The sequence below is a fragment of the Botryllus schlosseri genome, chromosome 11 (genome assembly GCF_051294905.1).
Source record: "Botryllus schlosseri isolate E-star chromosome 11, Bs_hap1, whole genome shotgun sequence".
NCBI lineage: Eukaryota > Metazoa > Chordata > Ascidiacea > Stolidobranchia > Styelidae > Botryllus > Botryllus schlosseri.
Window position 1 is genome coordinate 23,071,504 of NC_137246.1, and position 21,128 is coordinate 23,092,631.

Consider the following 21,128-nt stretch of genomic DNA (forward strand, 5'->3'; position numbering starts at 1 on the left):
CACAGAGTACGTTCTTGAAATGGGTCTTCATCCCAGCTTGACCAACAATGCAAAAGAAATGGCATCGACTTTTGTTTTCAACAATGAAATTCACGAAGAGCAAGCTAAGATCACGTATTCCAACGCCCATTTAGAATATGGTCTGATTCTTGCTTCATCTGACTTGTTACCAGAAGTTGAAAGCCTTTCACAAAGCAAGCTGCGCGCAAGTGTCACATTTATCCTGCCTTGTTGAAGTGTAAATACATGTGTTTTGCTATTTTTGTGATTTGTATGATTGAGATTGCAGCATTGTAGTAGGGTAATATACCGACGTGAGCGATAAATATAGTATTAAGAAAAATTCCGGCCCGCCAAAATGTTGTGCACTCGAAATTTGGCCCGTGACTAGCAAAAGGTTGCCGACCCCTGTCTATGAGCAAAGCTTTACTGGCGCGACGTCATAATCATTTTGAAATCCACAAGTGGGCGCTAAAGAGTGTCCGGAATTTGGGTTGCTCAAATATGGTAACCCTACTTCAACTCAACTCCCGATTCTCCAGATTTTTTACGGAACTCTAGCAGCTTCAGCTGCGTCGGAGACCGGAGTCGAATTTTTCATGGCATTTTAATCCTTTTCATAGAAAAAGAGGACAAATTCCTAAAAAAGAGGACATTTATAGGCGTCCTCCGAGAACACTTTCAATTTATTGAAAAAAGGAGGACAAATCCTCCTAGGACGCATGGTAACCCTACTTCCTACCGCGGTTTCGAGCGGTATCAATTGTCAAATTCCAGCCACTATTCGTCACAGCTTTGAAAGAACACCATGGGCCAATTGTGGGGTCAATGACTTAATTAAAACGCCACGAACCATGCCAAGCTGGAATTTGGTAGTGCGGAAGAGTACGCCGCAGGCTTTATGTAGCAAGTACATGTACATCGGACAATTGGACATTGCACAATAACATAAGAGCACTGCCGTATATATGTACATCGGAGCCGTTCTTTCCGAAGCAGAGTATGTCGTCTTTTCCGTCGTTGTTCGAGTCACTCAATATCACATCTCCAGCGCATTTGATTTTGATAGGCAAGACCACAAGTTCGGAGAAGAGCACTGCAAGTAATCATTAATATTCAATTGAAGGAAATGGCGTAGCCCATGCCGTCTTTTATTCTATGGTGTCCAGCAATACCATGATTGATTGTGCGTAGCTGCTCCCAACAGTGATGTCACTTTTAACCGATTGGCACCAGCAGCCATTTTAGAAAAATTTTACTTCATTTTTGAATATTCAAAAATGGTATCTTCCTGGGATTCGAACATGGTGACCAAGGTATCGTTCGATTCAAAAGTCGAGACCGGAGCTGTGTCTGATTACTTATATCAAGAGCAAGCCGAGAAAACGTTGGTTGGGAACAGAAATGCTCAATTGCGTTCCTCATGAACCTTTAGTATAGGTATTCGACGACGATAGGTTCTGATGTATTGCATAGGTACAGAATACATCGTTCTAGAGAGCCCTGAGTCGACACTCTGAGTCTAGCAGGCGATAATTTCTAATCAAAACAATATCGACCGTTTTAGTCATCTCGAGACGGGACGCCGAGAGAGTGAGTCATAGTGCGAGTGTGAGTCATAGTGTCATGTGACTGATTTAGGTTCACAACAATGTCAGTTATAAGCAGAGGTGGTCAGTAACGAAGTACTTCTACTTTTGTCGAAGTACTCAAGTAGTTTTCCTCTACTTCTGGTACTTACTCAAGTAGATAAAATATTCGCTATTTCTACTTCTGCTTCGTAATATTTTGTGATTTACTTACTTACTTTTCGCTATTTTCACTTTGTCTGTCAAGTAGAAGTAGTGTAACACTCCAATTAGAAAGAGAAAGAGGGGCATCGGGCTGTTTTCACGGAGTTCGAACTTTCAATTCCAATAAAATTTAAGTCAAACCCAGAATTTCCGTCGCGCTTCTCATCAAGTAGATGTATAGAGTTACAGATTTGTTTTCAAGAAAGTGAATATAATTTAGGTTGCAGGTTGCATTGCGCCACATTGTCGCCCATATGACATATTTCATCACAGTAAATATGGCCCATCATAACGTTTGAAACTATACCGTTTCGCAATCTAGCATTTACCTATCATATCGTAATCTAGCAGCCCTTGGCGTGTCCTGATCTGGAAAAGTGGGTTCTGACTTTTTGAGCGTTAGATTTGTTTTAGCAGACCACTGTTAAAACTATCTCGAAAAAAGACATGATATACATTTCCCACTTTTCTGATGTAGTATTGGTATTTCTCGTTCAATTCGCAGTATCCATTACCTCGAGTTCTAATTAGTTTCAGTTCTTTTGTCTGGAGAACAGACATGTCCAAGTCTAAAAGGAAGTGTAGCATCTCCGTCTTTTTTCTGAATACAATTACACTAAATGGCACTTTTATGATACGCCATATTTTTTATCATCGTAACCGAATCGCGCGAAGTGTTAACATCGTATCCATAAAACTTCTCCGTATTGCTCTTCGAATAAACTAAAGGCCGTAATATGCGCGGGGAACATGTCATGACATTTTTTTAAATGGGATGATCGAGTAAACTAAAGATTAGTATCTCATTTCCATAGCAAACTATCATTTGCATCTCATGATGTGGTCAATAGCTCATGCTGTCGGAAATTTATACCTTCTGGGATGCTTCAATTTACATTGTACATGAAGGTCTCTGCACCTTCCGCATAGCTCAATTTGCCGCTTTTCAAAGTCCATGCGAACGTATTATAATCATTTTCAAACTACTTACTTACTTGAGTAGATTTGAATCCAGCAAATTCTACTTCTACTTCAAGTAGGTTTAGGTTGCTTATGGAAGAAGTAATTCTACTCTTACTTGAGTAGATTTTTGCATCGCTACTTTTACTCCTACTTCGACTTGAGTAGCTTTCTTGACTACTTTGACCATCTCTGCCAACTAGGCTAAAAAGAATGGTCGCCTGCGGTTAGGAAGACAAAGAAAAACATGGACATGGAAGAAACACTAGTTAGTAGCTGCGACCACACATACCGCAACGCAACTATAACATCCTAACAACAGCAAACCGAGTAAACTGAAGACGCGACGCCGAATTAACAAATATAGAAATCATCAGTCACGCGACGCGACTCCAGCAGATTCCTGCAGTAACATTGTGTTTAGATCATGTCTATAAAATAAGTGGCAAAATAGGGTAGTGGCAGGGCCGTAACAGCACTTCGTCAGGCCCCCCCCAAAACTTTGGTCTTGGGCCCCCCATAGGGTTATAGACCTAACTTCTGGGGGGCTTCGCCCCCCAGACCCCCCCTCCGGCGATACACTGTTTACCACTATTGATCATATTCATTGGGAGTATGTTTAGTGAATCAGCTTTTGCCGCCTGAGCGCGCGAAGCGCGGAACATTTCTAGAATTCATGATTTCATCGGTCAGTATGATCGGGAATTGCATATATTGGGATCAATTTTATCTTCTCTCTGCTCACGTAACCAGATTTGCCGGTAGAGCTGATTGAGGTGTGTTTGAAAAGGTAGGACCACTCAATAATAATTAAACATCTTCGGGCGTATACCCGTTGGCAGGAACGAAACAGCAAATCGTCAGGCCCCAAAAAACGTGGGTCTTGGGATCTCATAGGGTGATGAAACGACCCCCCCCCATCACGTTGTTCGCGTTTGTCACGAAATTATCTGTACTGCATTGTGAGCCAGCGCGAAGCGCGAAAATTTTCGATAATTTATGATAAAATCGGTCAATCAGATCGGCGATTGCATATATATTATGCTATCAATTTATTGTCCTCTCCACTCACGTAATTAGATTTACCGGTAGAGCTGAGTGAAGTGTCTTGAAAACGGGAGGGCCCGTAAATAATGATTAAACATCTTCGGGCGGGCGGACCCGTTGATATGACTTCGTTACATGATGTTATTTCGTGACTTCCAGTCTGCTATATCAAAAAATATAGAATCGCCCAAACGTAGGCTTCTAAACTAAGAGACGCACACGATTTCAAATTGGTATTTCTTCACTGGAATAAAATTTTTCCCAGCGGGATGGTATTTGTCTTGTGAGGTTCAGATTGCAAAGACAGGAACATTCGGTGCCAGTCATTTAGGCGCCTATGGACAATTAAACCTATATGCATTTTGTATAGCCTATATATAACGAAGTCTTCGGTCTGCATAAGGGCATAGACCTTTTCGGCCAAGCTTTTCTCGCTGCCGATCGTTCTGGCACACTTCTTGGAGTCGCATGTTATATGGCCTAAAACTTGATTGTATGTCATGGTTGGTCGTGGCGCGGTAATGGCCCAATACCCTACAATATAGAGAAACGACTACATGAAATCGCGCGCAGCGCGAAAAATTTTGAAAAAATTGCATAAATTTTCAAAAAATACTCATATGATTTATGCTAATTCACGAAATAATTTTGGGCCCCCTTCGAGCTCGGGCCCCCCCAATTGGGGGGTTTGGGGTGCGGCAGTTACGGTGCTGGGTAGTGGTATAATCCACAGCTAAACACCAATGGGTTGTGGGTCGGAGTGCGACCGAGGTCGACTCCAGAATTCCTATAGCCAAGTGCTGGAGGTTTATTTAGGCTCCTGCTCGCCATCTCATCCGCATAAGCGGTGTCTTACGAAAAGCTTAAGAAGTGGGCCGTTCTACAAGTCGGCAGTTACGGAATCAAAACTAAGGAATATCGACCTGGTGTAAATGACCTTTGTAGTCGACAAACACCATGAATACCATAAACAACAACATGCCTATAAAATTTCAAAAAGTGCCCGCTCCGATTACTTGTAATTGCTAACAGTATACAAACCACCGGCCTAATCTCATTTTTGAAATTACTTACTTGAGTACTTTACATATCTTCATTTTAACTCCTACTTGAAGTAATTTTGACATGTCTCTGAACTTGCTACTTCTACTTTACGGCGCCACTTCTCATCATTGAGTAGCAGCCCTGACTTCGACCACCTTTGATTCTAACGTGTTAAAGATAATCACAGTGAGGTGCCTATACATTACCTACAAGCTTACCTTTCATGCAATCATCAGTGTTACAGAATCGTACTTGCAAATTCCTCCCGTCGCAATTCTGACCATGTCTGCAAGTTCTTCGCCTGTAAATTGAGTAATTGTTAGAGCTAAAAGTACCGGCCAGGCAGCCTCCATTGGTGATCACGGCCGCAAGTTGCAGAGCAGATTGGCCAAGACTGCCGAGATTCCCAAGCGTCCTCGCACGTGGTAGACCGGCAATTTTCACTTTGATGACCCTCGCCATCGCAATCGATTTCGGCCACTTGCGCATGATCTCGCATACATTTTCGAACACGTGACCTCGCGCCTGTTCCTCAGGCTTTAGAACACGCAGACCAGACTTGCCATTCAGTCCAGATATCTAAATTTTAAAGAGAGTTGTGGAACCATGTTCATGGGTGATTGATTTCGGGTCTTTAACATCGTTCGTCATATGCGTGTCGACGTTTCACGCTTTCTTTTTTTCTATACTATCTTCTTTACTTTCATTCAGTGTGCATGCCTCCTCTTTAGATCGCCTAGGCCAAGGTGGGTGTCAGATTCCATAGACTGCTCCTTGTCGCTTCGACATCTTCCTGTCTTTTCATTGTATCGCATTTTTGTGGTGTATTGAACTGATAAAATTGCTAATAAACCAATGATGATGATGATGATGATGACATGACAAACTTAAAACTTCCATGCCAACTAATCCCTGCTTAGCAGCTTCCAGTTAATAATATGTCCCCTAAGTAAATTGTTGCTGTCGGATATAATGCTGCGCGATTAGACTAATTTGTATTAAATTGGTCGAGTCGTGTGAACCATAGTTCCCCCGTCCCTTTAAATTATAATTTCAATTACTCAAGCTAATAGTAGATATCATTATTACAGGTGGTTAAACTATAGGCTTACCATACGTCCTCTTTTAAGAGGATTTGTCCTCTTTTTTGACTTTTTTGAAAGTGTCCTCGGAGGACGCCCTTTTGTCCTCTTTTTTGAGATTTTGTCCTCCTTTTTGAAAATTTAGGTCAGATTTAGAGGAAATTGCGAGTGATATGCCGCAAATTAGCGCAGAAGTGAAGCGCCGGCGGGTATTTCGGAGGGAAAAGTGGTGATTTCAGCTCTGAGCGAAAAGAAGACCTTTTTTTTTTTTTTTTTTTTTTTTTTAGTCATCCACCTGGTAATGTGGAGTGAAAAACGTGTTTTTGAGCTCTGAGTGGGAGTGATGACCTTTTTTTTTTTTTTTTTTTTTTTTTTTTTAGTCAACCGATCATGAAGCGGGTGAAATTTACCTCTCCAGTTATGCTTGACTGAAATTTCTGAAAAAGTGTCCTCTTTTTTCATTTCCGAAATATGGTAAGCCTATTAAACTATGATACTCAAATGTTAGTGAAATACCGATTTTCATCAAAGAGTTGGAAAAATAGACAAGAGCAAGGCGTCACAGATTATATGGTTAACCTGCTCGAGTTTTTCGAAAAGTGAAAGGAATTCGTTACTGATAACCTCTGGCATATCAACGTTGCCGCCATACGTTTCTAGTTTGAAAATCGGCTATATGGAAATATATATTAATTTGATATGAAAAGATATATTTGCAATCCTGTATTGCGACGAGTTGAAGATCGATATACTCTTTCTAGAAACACTTACGCATTTTGGCCAGCTCCTCTTCGCATTCATACATTTTGTTAACTTGATATAAATCTGGTTTCGAAAGGTCATCTCTCTGAGCAACGAGGACCTTTCCAGTTGCTTTATCCAGGATTGTGGGGCGGGAATTCGACGAAAATGCGTATCCGCCGTAATGCATGATCGATTCCTTATCATATTCCGACCCCATGCAGTGAGTCGATCTTAGTTCGCTTTCTGTAGTTGTGTGAGCGCTCTGAAAGATAGTACGATCAAGCTGTGTTCACTTCATAGCGAACGTTCCTAACGCCCGGTAGGCCTACACGACACATACACAATCACACATACACCTGGGGCGGGCAACTTCTCCAGTTGGCGGGCCGGATATAGGAAAATTAAGTACTTGGCGGGCCGGATTGCTGAATCGATACATTATTCGCCCATTTATCCACGTATACAAGGAATAAATCGTACTCAATGAATGTATTTTAACGACAGCAATGTCACTTGAAAGCCATTTCTCGCCGATAATGACGAAAACAATGTGGATTTGAGAGAGAGAGAGAGAGAGAGAGAGAATCTTTATTCGTATACATTACATATCAACATAACACTACAAAAATGTAACAGTGAAATGCGACATGCAAGGCAGACGGGAGGCTCGATATGACATAGTCTTCAGAGCCGAGCCACCCGGGACAGGAGCAATTTTCACAGTCGATAACTAATGAAAAAATAAAATAAAATTAAAATAAACTAACGAACGAAAGGAAAAATAAGACACAGTATCATGGACCAATTTGAAATACAACGCAAATACAATTTACCGGTAGTTAGAGATAAGAGAATAGCATCGTCATACAGCCGCCGCCACGTCTGCTTCTCTCTGATCAACACACGGTGCAATCCATAATTAAGATTTCCAGGCGTTCGGTAAGCCCGGTACCCCAAATTCACCAATATATCACTTCATCAGGGTTGAGTAGGCCTACATGGTAAATGCCAATGCAAGCGAAGAACTTACGCATAAGCTCTACTCTCGCACGCTGTGCAGTGCTCACACACGCATTTAATAACATACAGTCACTAAAATTTGACTTTTAAGTAGGGTTACCATGCATACTCTTTCAAGAGGATTTGTCCTCTTTTTTGACTTTTTTGAAAGTGACCTCGGAGGACGCCCAAATGTCCTCTTTTTGAGAGTTTTGGTTAGAGGTAGGGCCAAATTCGACTGAGACACAATAAGTCAGCACTGTAGTAACGCTCCGGAGGCTATTTCGGGAGCTGGGCCGGAAAGTGTCCTCTTTTCAGATTTCCAAAGTATGGTAACCCTAGTTTAAGCAAGTATAGTGGGGAATCTCGGCAAGCCGGAGTCGCGGGACAAACTATCATGTAAGACGGGAAACTGTCCGCGGGCCGGACAAAATCCCGTCGCGAGCCATATGTTACCCGCCCCTGGTCTACGGTATAAGGCTACATTCAGTTGTAGGTATCTTTCATGGGATTCGTTTAGCTTTGTGAAATGTAAAATGTATTTGATAAGGACCCTGGTACACAGGGCCCTGATGATTTGCAATAATGACAAAATGGATTTTGAAATAAATACTATCAAATCGATTTTCCTTGCCAATGCCTATCCAGAGCATATTGTCAAAGTAACTATTGAACGCAGTTGATCGCGGTCATTCTCGTTTTCATTTTAAGGTCCTTGAACCAACCGTTATAAAGCTGAAAAAGCCGATCCTCTGTCGCCAAAAGGAACATCTCTACACGCTGGGAATCTTCCATTAGTGTTGTTTTGTCATTCGGCGGTTTTACAGCTGTGTGTGTTGTACCGTAAACGCGCGTTGTTAACTGTCTTTCGTGAATCTATGTACTTTTCATAATTACGTCACAACGACAAAACTATTTCTATATTTCGAACTTGGTTAACCTCATTTACTGGCGTTCGCTCCTGAATAGAGCCAGTCGAAAAGCTTCGAGTGGAATAAATGTGGCAACATGAACGTATTGTTTGTTGCAATACTTAAATTTATTGTTAGCAATTTCATGATTTCAATGCACCACAAAACTACGATACAATGAAAGATATGAAGATGTCAAAACACATTGGAGTAGTCTTCGAAATCAGACACCCACCCGCCCCTGGCCTAGGCGAGGTGAACAGGAGGATCGCACTATAGAAATTAAACATGGAACGGCAACGACCGATTTTGCAGCTTCGTTCCGCTTCACCGAGGCTGGAGTTGAGAATTGTTTTGCGTAAGCGACTGTAGGATTTCTGGCAATCCAAAAGCTATCTTCCCGAGCGCAGAATTTACTGAATCTGGTCTTGATCGAAAGCTACTGTTGCACCGATTCCGAAAATGTAAATTAAAATATTGATCAGGCACTGATCCACCTAGAATCTGTCCTCCACGTCTGAAATATCGGCATTGTTCAGAACAATCGGGTAACCGCAACACAATGGTCATAACAATGACCCATTGCGACTCTCCGATTGTTCGAACAATGCCGATATTTCAGACGTGGAGGACGGATTCTAGGTGGATCAGTGCCTGATCATTACTTTGATTCATATTTTCGGAATCGGTGCAACAGTAGCTTTCGATCAAGACCAGATTCAATAATTTCGGCGCTCGGGAAGATAGCTTTTAGATTGCCAGAAATCCTACAGTCGCTTACGCAAAACAATTCTCCACTCCAGCCTCGGCGAAGCGGAACGAAGCTGCAAAATCGGTCGTTGCCGTTCCATGTTTAATTTCTATAATCGCACACTGAATGAAAGTAAAATATAAAATAAAAGAACAGGCTGTGGCGACATCATGCGGCACCGCCCCTGTGGTCATCGAAGCGTACAGTGCTTTCTCTCATTGTCATGTCGCTTTATATATAGAGCCGTTTGCTTGTGTTTATGTCAGTTCGCTCGAGTGCCGCTTGCTGTAAACTTACTACCCGGTTAGGTGCATGGTGACTCCGCGAGCCACAGAATTCTGGATAGTTCACGCAGCAAGATGAACCCTAAGAATAGGTTCAGATACGTCAGCTGAGAATACAGTGGTTATCATTCTTCTTTTAATTTTGGGCTGCCCGGCAGCGCACCTGGTTTTGCGAGGCCGAGGCCCAATTCCAGATTTCGAGTAAAGTTCTACTACGGGGTCACCGCGTTAGACCAAGAAACGTCAAGTCGTCTTGTCGACATTTTAGAGGAGTATCCACAGGAGAACGACTACACAGCAATAAAACGCCTTCTTGACACTTTCGACATCCACTACAAGAGTCCGCAGCACAACTAATCAGCATGCCGCGTTCGAGCAATCGAGAGCCGTCCGCACTCTTGGACGAGATGCTCTCTTTATTAGGTGACCATCAACCGTGTTTACTGTTCGAACACCTCTTTCTGCAGCATATGCACGAGGATATTCGCCTCGTAATCGTCGAGCAAAATATCACAAATCCTAGGGAATTGACCATGCGAGCAGACTTGCTATGGCACGCACGTAGCACAGACCTGGAATATGCAATCATGTCGAAAAAGCGCCCGAAACAAGTTGGTACAGATAGCAGCAGCACCTCTGCGGGCATGTGCTACTATACCACAAGACTTCAGTGCAGATAACAGCAGCACTTCTGCGGGCATGTGCTACTATATCACCAGACTTCGGCGACAAAGCACGCAAATGTCTATCAGGGAAACACCACGACCGGTTACCCTTGATGGCTGGAGCAACCGGTCAATATTCTAGCGCTAGCCTTTTTCCTGACTAAATTTCCTTTTATACACTAGCGCGGAAGTTAGTGCACTGCCGCCTACAAATTACGAAAGTGCACTACCGCCTACAAATTACGAACGCCGATTAAACAGAAAAGCGCTTCGTTGCAAGCGGCCAACGGCAGCATAATAACCGATACGGTCACAGTAACGCGACGTTCAACATCCCGAGGGGGACATTCAAATGAAAGTTTATCCTGGCAGACGTCTCTCGACGCTCACCTACACGCTCAACATTTGCTGGTCGACATGCACAATCACCTGCTTATTAACCAAAATCGGCGGAAAACCTACCCTGTGAGCAGGTACGCTGAGCCTGCACCACAGCTGAACACGATGGCTTCGTATGACCAGCTCGTTGACACGCACCCCCAACTGTCCGCCCCTGGCAAAACCTACCCACTGAGCAGATACGCTCAGCCAGCACCACAGCTGAACACGATGGCTTGTTCGTATGATCAGCTCGTTGACAGGCACCCCCCAACTGTCCGTCCCTGATGGCAAATCCTATCCAGTTAGCAAATACGCTCAGCCTGCAGCTTATACGCTCAGCCTGCACCACAGCTGAACACGATAGCTTCTTCGTATGACCAGCTCGTTGCCAGGCACCCCCCAACTGTCGGTCCTCAAGTTTTCTTCGTCATCAACGAGACACGGAGTAGCACCAGATAGTGACTGTTCAGGACAGCCAAAGCACGCACGGGCAAGACGTCATCCACCGGACAGATTAGCTATTGCCAAAGCGGAGTTCCAACGAATGGAAATTTTATGAATTGTCCGGAGATAATCAGGTGCTTTGTCGCCAGCTTTACACATGGTTCCCAAGTTATCCCGGGGATGGTGACCCTGCGGGGACTGTCTGCGTCTGAAACGCTGTAACAACACCGGACCGTTACTCAATTCCGCATATTCGTGACTTAACCGCTCGCTTAGCCGGGAGTTGCATATTTTCGGAAGTGGACCTTGTCAGATGATACCATCTCCAAGTCCCGGTAGCACCCTCTGACATTCCTAAAACCGCGCTCATAACACCTGGCACCTATGTGGATTCCTTCGAGTTCCTTCGCGTGTCATCAGGGCCGTAACAGCACTTCGTCAGCCCCCCCCCAAACTTTGGTCTTGGGCTCCCCATAGGGTTATAGACCGAACTTCTGCCCCCCAGACCCCCCACCGCAGGTTCGCTGTTTACCGCTCTCCATCATATTTATTGGGAGTTTCTTTAGTGAATCACCTTTCGTCGCTCACGAGCGAAGCGCGAAAATTTTCTAGAATTCATGATTTCTTCGGTAAGTATGATCAGGAATTGCATATTTTGTTGTCAATTTTCATCTTCTCTCTTCTCGCGTAATCAGATTTGCCTGTAGAGCTGAGTGAGGTGTGTCTGAAAAGGTAGGACCACTCAATAATAATTAAAAATCTTCGGGCGTACACTCGTTGGCAGGAACGAAACAGCATCTCGTCAGGCCCCCAAAAACGTGGGTCTTGGGCTTCCATATGGTGATAAAACGACCCCCCCCCCATCACGTTGTTCGCGTCTGTCACGAAATAACTGCACAGTATTGTAAGCCGGCGCGAAGCGCGAAAATTTTCGATAATATATGATAAAATCGGTCAATCAGATCGGCGATTGCATATATATTATGCTATTAATTTATTGACCTCTCTACTCGCGTAATTAGATTAACCGGTAGAGCTGAGTGAAATGTCTTGAAAACGGGAGGGCCCGTAAATATCTTCGGGCGGGCGGACCCGTTGATATGACTTCGTTACATAATGTTATTTCGTGACTTCCAGTCTGCTATATACCAAAAAAATATAGAATCGCCCAAACGTAGGCTTCTAAACTAAGAGACGCACACGATTTCAAATTGGTATTTCTTCAGTGGCATAAAATTTTTCCCAGCAGGATGGTATTTGTCATGTGAGGTTCAGATTGCAAAGACAGGAACATTCGACGCCAGTCATTTAGGCGCCTATGGACAATCAAACCTATATGTATTTTGTATAGCCTATATAACGAAGTCTTCGGTCTGCATAAGGGCATATAGACCTTTTCGACCAAGCCTTTCTCGCTGCCGATCGTTCTGGCGCACTTCTTGGAGTCGCTTGTATGTCTTGGTGGGTCGTGGCGCGGTAATGGGCCAATACCCAATAATATCGATAGATGGCTACTTAAATTCGCGCCCAGCGCGAAAAATTGTCAAAAAATTGCACAAATTTTAAAAAAATACTCTCTGATTTATGTTAATTCACGAAATAATTTTGGGCCCCCTTTCGAGCTCGCCCCCCCCCAATTGAGGGGTTTGGGGTGCGGCAGTTACGGTGCTGCGTATGTCATATCGGTTAAAGGAACGCCGCGCCTCACAAATACCGTCTGTCAAGATTTACCATGCGTGACGTTTCTCTTGATGACATCTTGGTAAGGAGCCCAACCTTCGAGACGCAGCTCGAGCAGCTTCGTACTCTATGATTACCAGCAACGGAAATAACATAATTATGTAACCGCTCGGTTACGGAGCCGTAATGACATATGAAGAACCCGATTGAAGACCATTCTACGAAAAAATGCATCGCCAAGTGTGAAACCAGCAACGAAACAACATAATTATGTAGCCGCTCGGTAACGGAGCCATAATGACTTCGGATTAGCGTGCTAGGGGTTGGGAAAGAGGAAATGAATGGAGTTGGTCTTGGGGTTGTCATCGTGTGGAGCTGTTACTGTGTCACCAAAGGAATTGTACCTGGCTCTGTTGTAATATCTGCAATGTGTCACTGGGTCCAGTCGAACCTGTTAAGTAACATGACCGTATTCAGTCAGATAGCGAGGACTACTTTCGAACGGCCTTCCGAACGGCTGGAATTGGGTTGATTTGTTTTCGGGAGGAAGTCGATACATATAGGATTGTAGGTGGATCCGCTAAATCTGTCTATAGCTTCCCTTGCTACGCTCCTCCTTGTCTTGTATGCGATTAAAAAATGCAGTTGAAGATGTTTTTCGAAGTCTGAAATGGTCGATTATTCCGTCAAGTATTACGTAGTTCATAACCATCTTCACTCTTTCACCAACCCTGCAGCTCACAACATCTTCACCCTTTCACCTACCCTGTCTGCGTTTCATATCGGTCTGTCATTCGCCGCTCCATCAGCCTTGCAGTCACTTGCACTGGGTTGTATACCTATTGACGAAATATGCATGAATATCACGGATATACGAGTGCAAGAGTATATTAATTGTGTTAGGAGCTGCTCATGAAAAATGTGTTAGGAAGAGCTACTCATGAAAGGACTGTCCTCCAAGTCGAGCTTGATATCTCCTTCAGACATACTCTCAAAGGTTCCGGCAATGGTTTAAAAGCATCTATTAGCCGTGAATCAAGCGTGACGTCACGCCTACTTAACGTCTCCAACTGTGCTACGAGGAGGCAGATGCGCGCACCAATAAACGCATTGACAGTCACACCATCCCGTAACCAAGCCCTCAACCGGAAGACGAATACCGAAAAAGTACCATAAAATAGCGAAAAGGAGTAGAACTAATAATAACGATTGTCCGCGGATATGTCGATATTGTCAAATGCCCTATACTCGTCATCCGTACACGACTCGATGATGATAACATCATCATCATCTGTTGGGGCCGATGACTCAGCAGGCAAACTGTTCGCCGAAGTGCGAGAACGGACGGTCGTGTTCGAATGAGACTAGCCATTCGTTTGTTCGCTGGCCGTCGAGGCACCCGAATCCATGGACTCGGGTGTGGACACGGCGGGTACCCGGGCCTGGGCAAGTCGCTAAGCAACATCGGCATCATCTACCTCCGCCGAGCTTTCACCATTCGCATCAACTTGGTAGCCGAAGGGACACGGAGTTCGCAGTCGTCGATGTAGAATATACCAGACGTGCTATTGGCATTCGCCTCCGCTGTAGTGTAGTCACGACAGAGCTGATTAAACCTGAATGACAGATTTCTAGTCCCAATCTGAAGTAATATAAACCGTGAACAATAAATCAACCCGCATTTCTAGTCCCAATATCTGAAGAAATAATAATAATAGTTGGGCTATATTTTTTCATCTGAACAAGACGCGCACCATATGTACAATGCGATATAATGAACAGGTTGGAGGATGTTGAACGATGCGCATGCAGTTGCGATCCTTCTAATCCAACATCCACCTCGGCCTAACATCCACCTCGGCCTAGAGTGCCCGATGTCGCAGTTCTTTTATATGTTGATCTTGCTGAAACCGCGGCTCTTTCTACTTGTTCTTTCCATTTCATGTGAGTGCTTCTTTCGTCGGGTCTTTTTCTGAGCTTTTTTTGTCGCCGTAAGAACGGCAACGGTGGGGGAAGAGCAGCCCAGATAAACCTCCTACGCCCTACGGGAAGCTAACCGGATCTGCCAAATTGGTGGGCGCTTATCGTTACCACTACGAATAATAATGATAGGCTACGGTATAATATAATCAGCGTACCGGTGACGAGTAAAAAAAGATGCGGAACGATTAACCTAAAACATTCGTTTACTTCGAACAGGCTGATGACTTGCTCGATTTCTGATTCCATCACCTTCCGATGTGGGCATTCCTGGAGATAGCAGTGTTGGTATCATGTTACCATGTGGGTTACCATGCGTCCTCCTTTAAGAGGATTATCCACTTCGACATTTTTAGAGTGCTCGGAGGACACCCGAATGTCCTCAACTGAATGTTGAAATTTTATTTAGCCTATGCATTTGGGGTCCTACGCGCGAACACTATGCATTTGGGGTCCTACGCGCGAACACATGGGGTCATACGCGCGAACACCGAACAGCCTATCATCGTTTTACCATATTGAGTATAGGGGAGATGTGGTACCGATGGATCAAAAATTACAAAACGATCTCTGGCCCTCAAATCTTCAGCCGAGAATAGCAGATCTTTTGCTGTCTCAACACTTCGATACAAGCTCTACCTATCGCGGACATTTACATGAATATCCGCTTTTTCGAAAAATATTTATAAACGTTTAAAATTTGTTTCTCGAACGTGTCATCGGTCCCCACCCGGTGGTTCCAAAGGCACACGACCATGGGACCTACGAGACATACGCTGAAACTCAAATTTGTTGACTTGTTTTGTTGTGTACTGTAAGCTATGCTCGAACGTGTCATCGGTCCCCACCCGGTGGTTCCAAAGGCACACGACCATGGGACCTACGAGACATACGCTCAAACTCAAATTTGTTGACTTGTTTTGTTGTGTACTGTAAGCTAAGCTACAGCAACAAGCCAATGAAGAATGTTTCGTCGCGACATTCAAGAATCAAATAGATTATATCAACTCAAATGTTGGCAAAAAATCATGTTTTGATTTACGCCTAAACTTACAAAATTAATGCTACATACATATTACCCGCAAATCGACATTAATACCTCGTAATAGCGATAAAACACCGCAAGTAACTATGATTTACAGCCTATATATAGGGGAGATGTGGTACCGATGGATCAAAAATTGGAAAATGATCGCTGGCCCCAAAATGTTCAGCTGAAAACAGCAGATCTTTTGCTGGCTCAGCACTTTGATACAAGCTCTACCTATCGCGCACATATACATGAATATCCGTCTTTTCAAAAAATATTTATGGACGTTTAACATTTGTTGCTCGAACGTGTCATCGGTCCCCACCCGGTGGGTCCAATGGTACACGACCCGGGGACCTATGACACATATACCCTAAAAAACTCATGAGAACTTTTCTTGCTCAGTATTATAATCTATTCTTGCTCAGTATTATAATCTAAGCTACAGCAAGCCAAAGAAGAATTTTCGGTCGCAACCATCAAAAAATATATTAAATATCGACTCAAATGTTGTCATAAAATCACGTTTCGATTTAGGCTCGGACTTATAAATTTGAGGGTACATACATATTGCCCGAAAATCGACAGTGTGACTTCCAAAGACCTCGTTATAGCAATAAAACATCATATGCCATTATTACATAAAGATTTTCTGTACGTAGTCATGTTTCATTTGTTTCATGATTATTAGTATGCTTGATTATTTTGCTTGATTTGGCTATTGTATCATCGGTCCCCACCCTAGTAATTTTGTACATGAATCGAAAAAAATTCCACTCAAGGAAAGTACTGAAAAAAATAATAGGTGCCATTATATAGCCTGATACAAACCCTAGACTTCACAATAAAAATGGTTGCTGGTTTGTTCTGTTCGTGTTGAAGGTTACAAAGAAAAATGTATATGTCGATCTAAATTTAGTTTACACCCCCCAAATCAAAAAACATCTGAGAGACCTCATAGTTCGCGCACGTCGAATTTTTTTGTATGTGAGGAAAGATGTTGCCAGCATGCAATTGTAGACAAGTTCACGGAGTGTAATCATGGAATTATCATAGAGAATTTTCAAAGTATTTTCGGTCCCAGTGATCCATCGGTACCACATCTCCCCTATGCAGGCGCGTTTCTGTTGTTGAGTGATTAGTTGGTCCAACTATTTTGCTTGATTTGGCTATGGTACCATAGGTCCCCCACCCCATGAATATTGTAATTGACTTGAAAATAGTCCATCGAGGATCAAAAAATATGTGCCGTTATATACCCTGATACAAGCCCTACACTTCACATCAAAAATTATAGCGGGTTTATTAGTCTGAAAGGTGATATAGAAAAATGCAAGTCTCGATCCAAATTTACTTTACACCCCCTAAAACGTAAATCATTCGTCACAGACGCCATAACTAGTGCCGGTCGAATTCTTTTGCATGTGAGGAAAGATTCTGTCAGCATGTACTTGTAGACAAATTAACGGAGTTTGAAAATTCTCCATGATAATTCCATGATTATACTTTAATCATGGAATTATCATGGATAATTTTCAAAGTATTTTCGGTCCCAGTGATCCATCGGTACCACATCTCCCCTATATATATTTCCATTCACCCGAAATAGATCATTTGTAGATTATGAATCTGAGTGTAGATCAACGTCTGTGACGAATCTAGTGATTAGCGACCAACCATTATACACTTCAGGATTAGTCAAACATGTACTGTATACAATGTACGTAGCCTATGTATGAATTCAACCTCGCCTGAAAAGTCAACCAATCATAGTCCCTCTGCTCGTTGCTCGTTCTCCCTGTTTTATTTGAAAAAGAAATACATCTGAAATAGACATGTGCGAAATCGAATGATGAATATCCGAAAATGGCGTGAAATTATGTTAATCACAATTGTACCGTGGTCTAGTGGTTTCGTTGAACGGTACGTGGATGGCTGCATATCAACCTTTGCTGCACCTTCACCAGTCATTGAGCGTGTACCGTGGTGGGAATACCACGGTCTTCGTGCAGACAGACAATGTCTTCTCTCTTATCACGGTCAGCGTATGCAGTTTGTATCACACCATCCTTGCAGAAGGTGCTTAGGCTACCAGACCAGATCGGTGCTGATGCAAATGATCCGCTTTCCCCCGTTCACTCTGACGGCTGTGTCGTAGTTTGTATCACACCATCCTTGCGGAAGGTGCCTAGGCTACCAGACCAGATCGGTGCTGATGCAAATGATCCGCTTTCCCCCGTTCACTCTGACGGCTGTGTCGTGCCTGAAGCAATAGGTCGCTGAACTGGCGACTGGCTGTCTTTAGGTTGGCGACTTCTTAACCCACAGTTTCACTCATTACGGATGTATTGCAGCAGAGGTAGGTACGTCAGGCAGCGAAATAAAATGACTCTTACGATATTTGAAAGCGATCGGGTGTTTATACCCGATCGATACGAAAAAAAGGTGTTGTGGCTTGCGTGAAAAAAGGTAGACTTGCGCAACAGGATAGCGAAGCTTTCACAATGCGCAAGGGGTAATTGATATTTCGTAATACGCAAAAAAGGATTATACTGGTAATTCAGCAATACACGACCAAGGCATGATATTGTGCAATTGTATGTGGGTCACGGGGTAATCCCAGCACAGTCAGTCTTCACACCCATCGCCGCCAGAGTGGCGCTCCCCGTCGCATTTCTCTACCATGCCTTCCCACAACTTTGCATCGACAAGTGTGAAATATAATTACCAGCAACCTCTTTCCCCCATGAAAACAACATAATCGGGGCTGATTTGTTTTCGGGACATGCATCGACAAGTGTGAAATATAATTATCAGCAACCTCTTTCCACCATGAAAACAACATAATTGGGGCTGATTTGTTTTCGGGACAACGTCAATATAGATGTAGATCTGCTAAATCTGTCGATAATAGCTTCCCGTATGGCGCTCCTCGTCTATGTGCAAGATTATATTCGAAATGTTCAATTATGTCGTAAAACATTACGTAGCCCAGTGCCAAGCTCATCATAACCGATCTTCACTCTTCCACCAACCCTGGCTGCGTTCCATATCGGTCTGTCATTCCTTGCTCCATCAGCCTTGCAGTCACTTGCCGCTAGGTTGTATACCTGTTGACGAAAATGCATGAATCACGGATTGACGAGATCAGAAGACTTCGCAGCATTAACGTGTTGGTTACCCTGCTCTTGAAAAGAATGTCCTCCAAGTCGAACTTGATATCTCCTTCAAACGTACCCTCTGTACGCATGAACAGTTTTCATACGGACAACCATTCGCATCAACTTGGTAAGTCGTCGATGTGGGATGTAGGCTACAATTCGTGCTGCTGGAATTACCCTGCTCGTGAAAGGAAGATGTCCTCCCTGCTCACGAAAGGAATGTCCTCCAAGTTGAACTTGATATCTCCCTCAAACAAACCCTCTGGTGCGCATGAACAGTTTCATACGGACAACCATTCGCATCAACTTGGTAGCCGAAGGGACGCACGGAGTCTCACAAGTCATCGATGTGGGATGTACAATTCGTGCTGCTGGAATTTGCCTTAGCTGTGGTCACAACAGGGCTGATTAAACCGGAAGGATGCATCGTCATTTATTTCAATAGCTAATGTGAAGTAATAATAATAAAGCTACGGTACAATTTAATTGAGCTTCTCGGTATGGTGTGTACAGGAATGATTAACAGTTACCCAGACATTCGTTTACTTCGAACGGGCTTGCTCCTTCTGTCGTCGAGTTTTAGGCTTGCGCGGTGCAAGATTCTGTCACATTCCGATATGGGTCTCCCTCCCTCCCTCCAAATAGCAGTGTTGGTATCCGATTAATTATTAAAGTGTACCAGAAACATAATGTGTTGCGAATAACAGCAAAATTATCTCGTTCACTCTGACATTCATGCTTCGATGCATCATGTCAGTTGTCACACAGTACCTGAATGCGTTGTCAGTTGTCACACAGTACCAGAATGCGTTATTTCACACTGAATGAAAAAGCGATAGGTTCAAAATACGAACACGGCAGGCAAAACTACCCGGGATACGTTGAATATTGGTATGAGAATGTCATCGTAATATATTGACTATCAATATGTTGACCAACCCTTGAAACTATGTGTTCAATACTGACACCTTTCGACTCCCGAGTAGGGCTGGGCAAATTCGAGTACCTGGGTGATTCGATTCTGAGTCGCGTATTATGCGTCGAGTCGAGTATCACTAATTAGGACGTCATAACAGTATGTAAGATGTCTAGGTTAAAATAAGTATCTTTTATGTCACCACAAAAAATATAATGCCTGTTATGCATCACATTAAAGATACTTCGGTACTTTTCCGACCATACCTCGTGACAATGTTGTGGGACGATCATGACTTCGGAAATGTTTCATTTCCAAGAGCGTTCGTAGCTCTTAGTACTATATTTTTCGTATGCTGCGATAGACCTATATTTTTCGTATGCTGCGATAGACCAATCAAGATGTCAAGGCTTCAGGGTGGAAAATGGTATCGAAACTACAATTTCCGCTGACAAATTAGCTTGCAGTGATGAGGAACGTCTAATTTCAGTACTCGAAACAAATCGTCTTCTACTACTCGACTCGAATCATTACTCGATTCAGATTCGTAATGATTCAGATTCGAGTACTCGAATCATTGTGCCCAGCCCTACTCCTGAGTTGTTAAAGTAGCACTTGATTACAACATTGTTACAACAACATAATACCTCAATCCTAGTTACAACAGGGCCGGATATCTTGAAGATTGTCTCGTCGGTATAGAAAAACAAACAAACAAAACTGTCAACTGCGTCAATGAGGACAATCGACACTATCAATGATGGAATTATCGGCAACCCTCCTTATACATAAGACACCAAAACTGAAAACTGAATCGTGTAAAAATCGAATAATGATTCGTCCGGACACGCAATTTCTCGATTGAATACGACATTAGAACGTCACACATAGTAACTTTAGAACACCGTAAGCAGTCGGGCATGGTCATATTGTAGATAACTAACCTACGTGGGTTAGGTAGTCATATTATGCGAAATGTATATTGGTATTCCAGAGACCGATTAACTTGCCATCTATAATGAGTTCAATTAACTTGCCATCTATATTGAGTTCATAACTCTCGGCGCTCTACACTGCTGGGTCGAAACCGAGTCATCGGCGCTCTACACTGCTGGGTCGAAACCGAGTCAGGGTCCTTCTTATGATCTTATACTCTGGCGCAATTTATTCAGCATGAGGTCGAGATTGATCCTTAGTTGCGGCCGTTTACCGAAGTATTTAGGTTCTTCTATGGATCTTAGCGAAGGCAATGTATA

General features: G+C 43.3%; 2 protein-coding genes across 2 annotated transcripts in view; both read right to left on the minus strand.

The window, feature by feature from the left end:
• Nucleotides 1-683: 683 nt before the first annotated feature.
• LOC145450321 (uncharacterized) overlaps nt 684-21,128 on the minus strand; it is a 31,259-nt gene continuing 10,814 nt past the window's right edge. The window contains exon 10 of the mRNA XM_080328836.1: nt 684-1,096. Within this exon, the coding sequence (XP_080184962.1) occupies nt 900-1,096 (197 nt within the window). The 3' untranslated portion in view covers nt 684-899. The remainder of the gene's footprint in view (nt 1,097-21,128) is intronic.
• On the minus strand, nt 5,205-6,966 carry LOC145450463 (zinc metalloproteinase nas-4-like). The gene is made up of 2 exons (XM_080328985.1): nt 6,698-6,966; nt 5,205-5,423 (listed from the first exon to the last, which is right to left on the minus strand). The coding sequence occupies exons 1-2, from the start codon at nt 6,885-6,887 to the stop codon at nt 5,377-5,379; spliced, it is 237 nt and encodes a 78-aa protein (XP_080185111.1). The 5' UTR covers nt 6,888-6,966; the 3' UTR covers nt 5,205-5,376.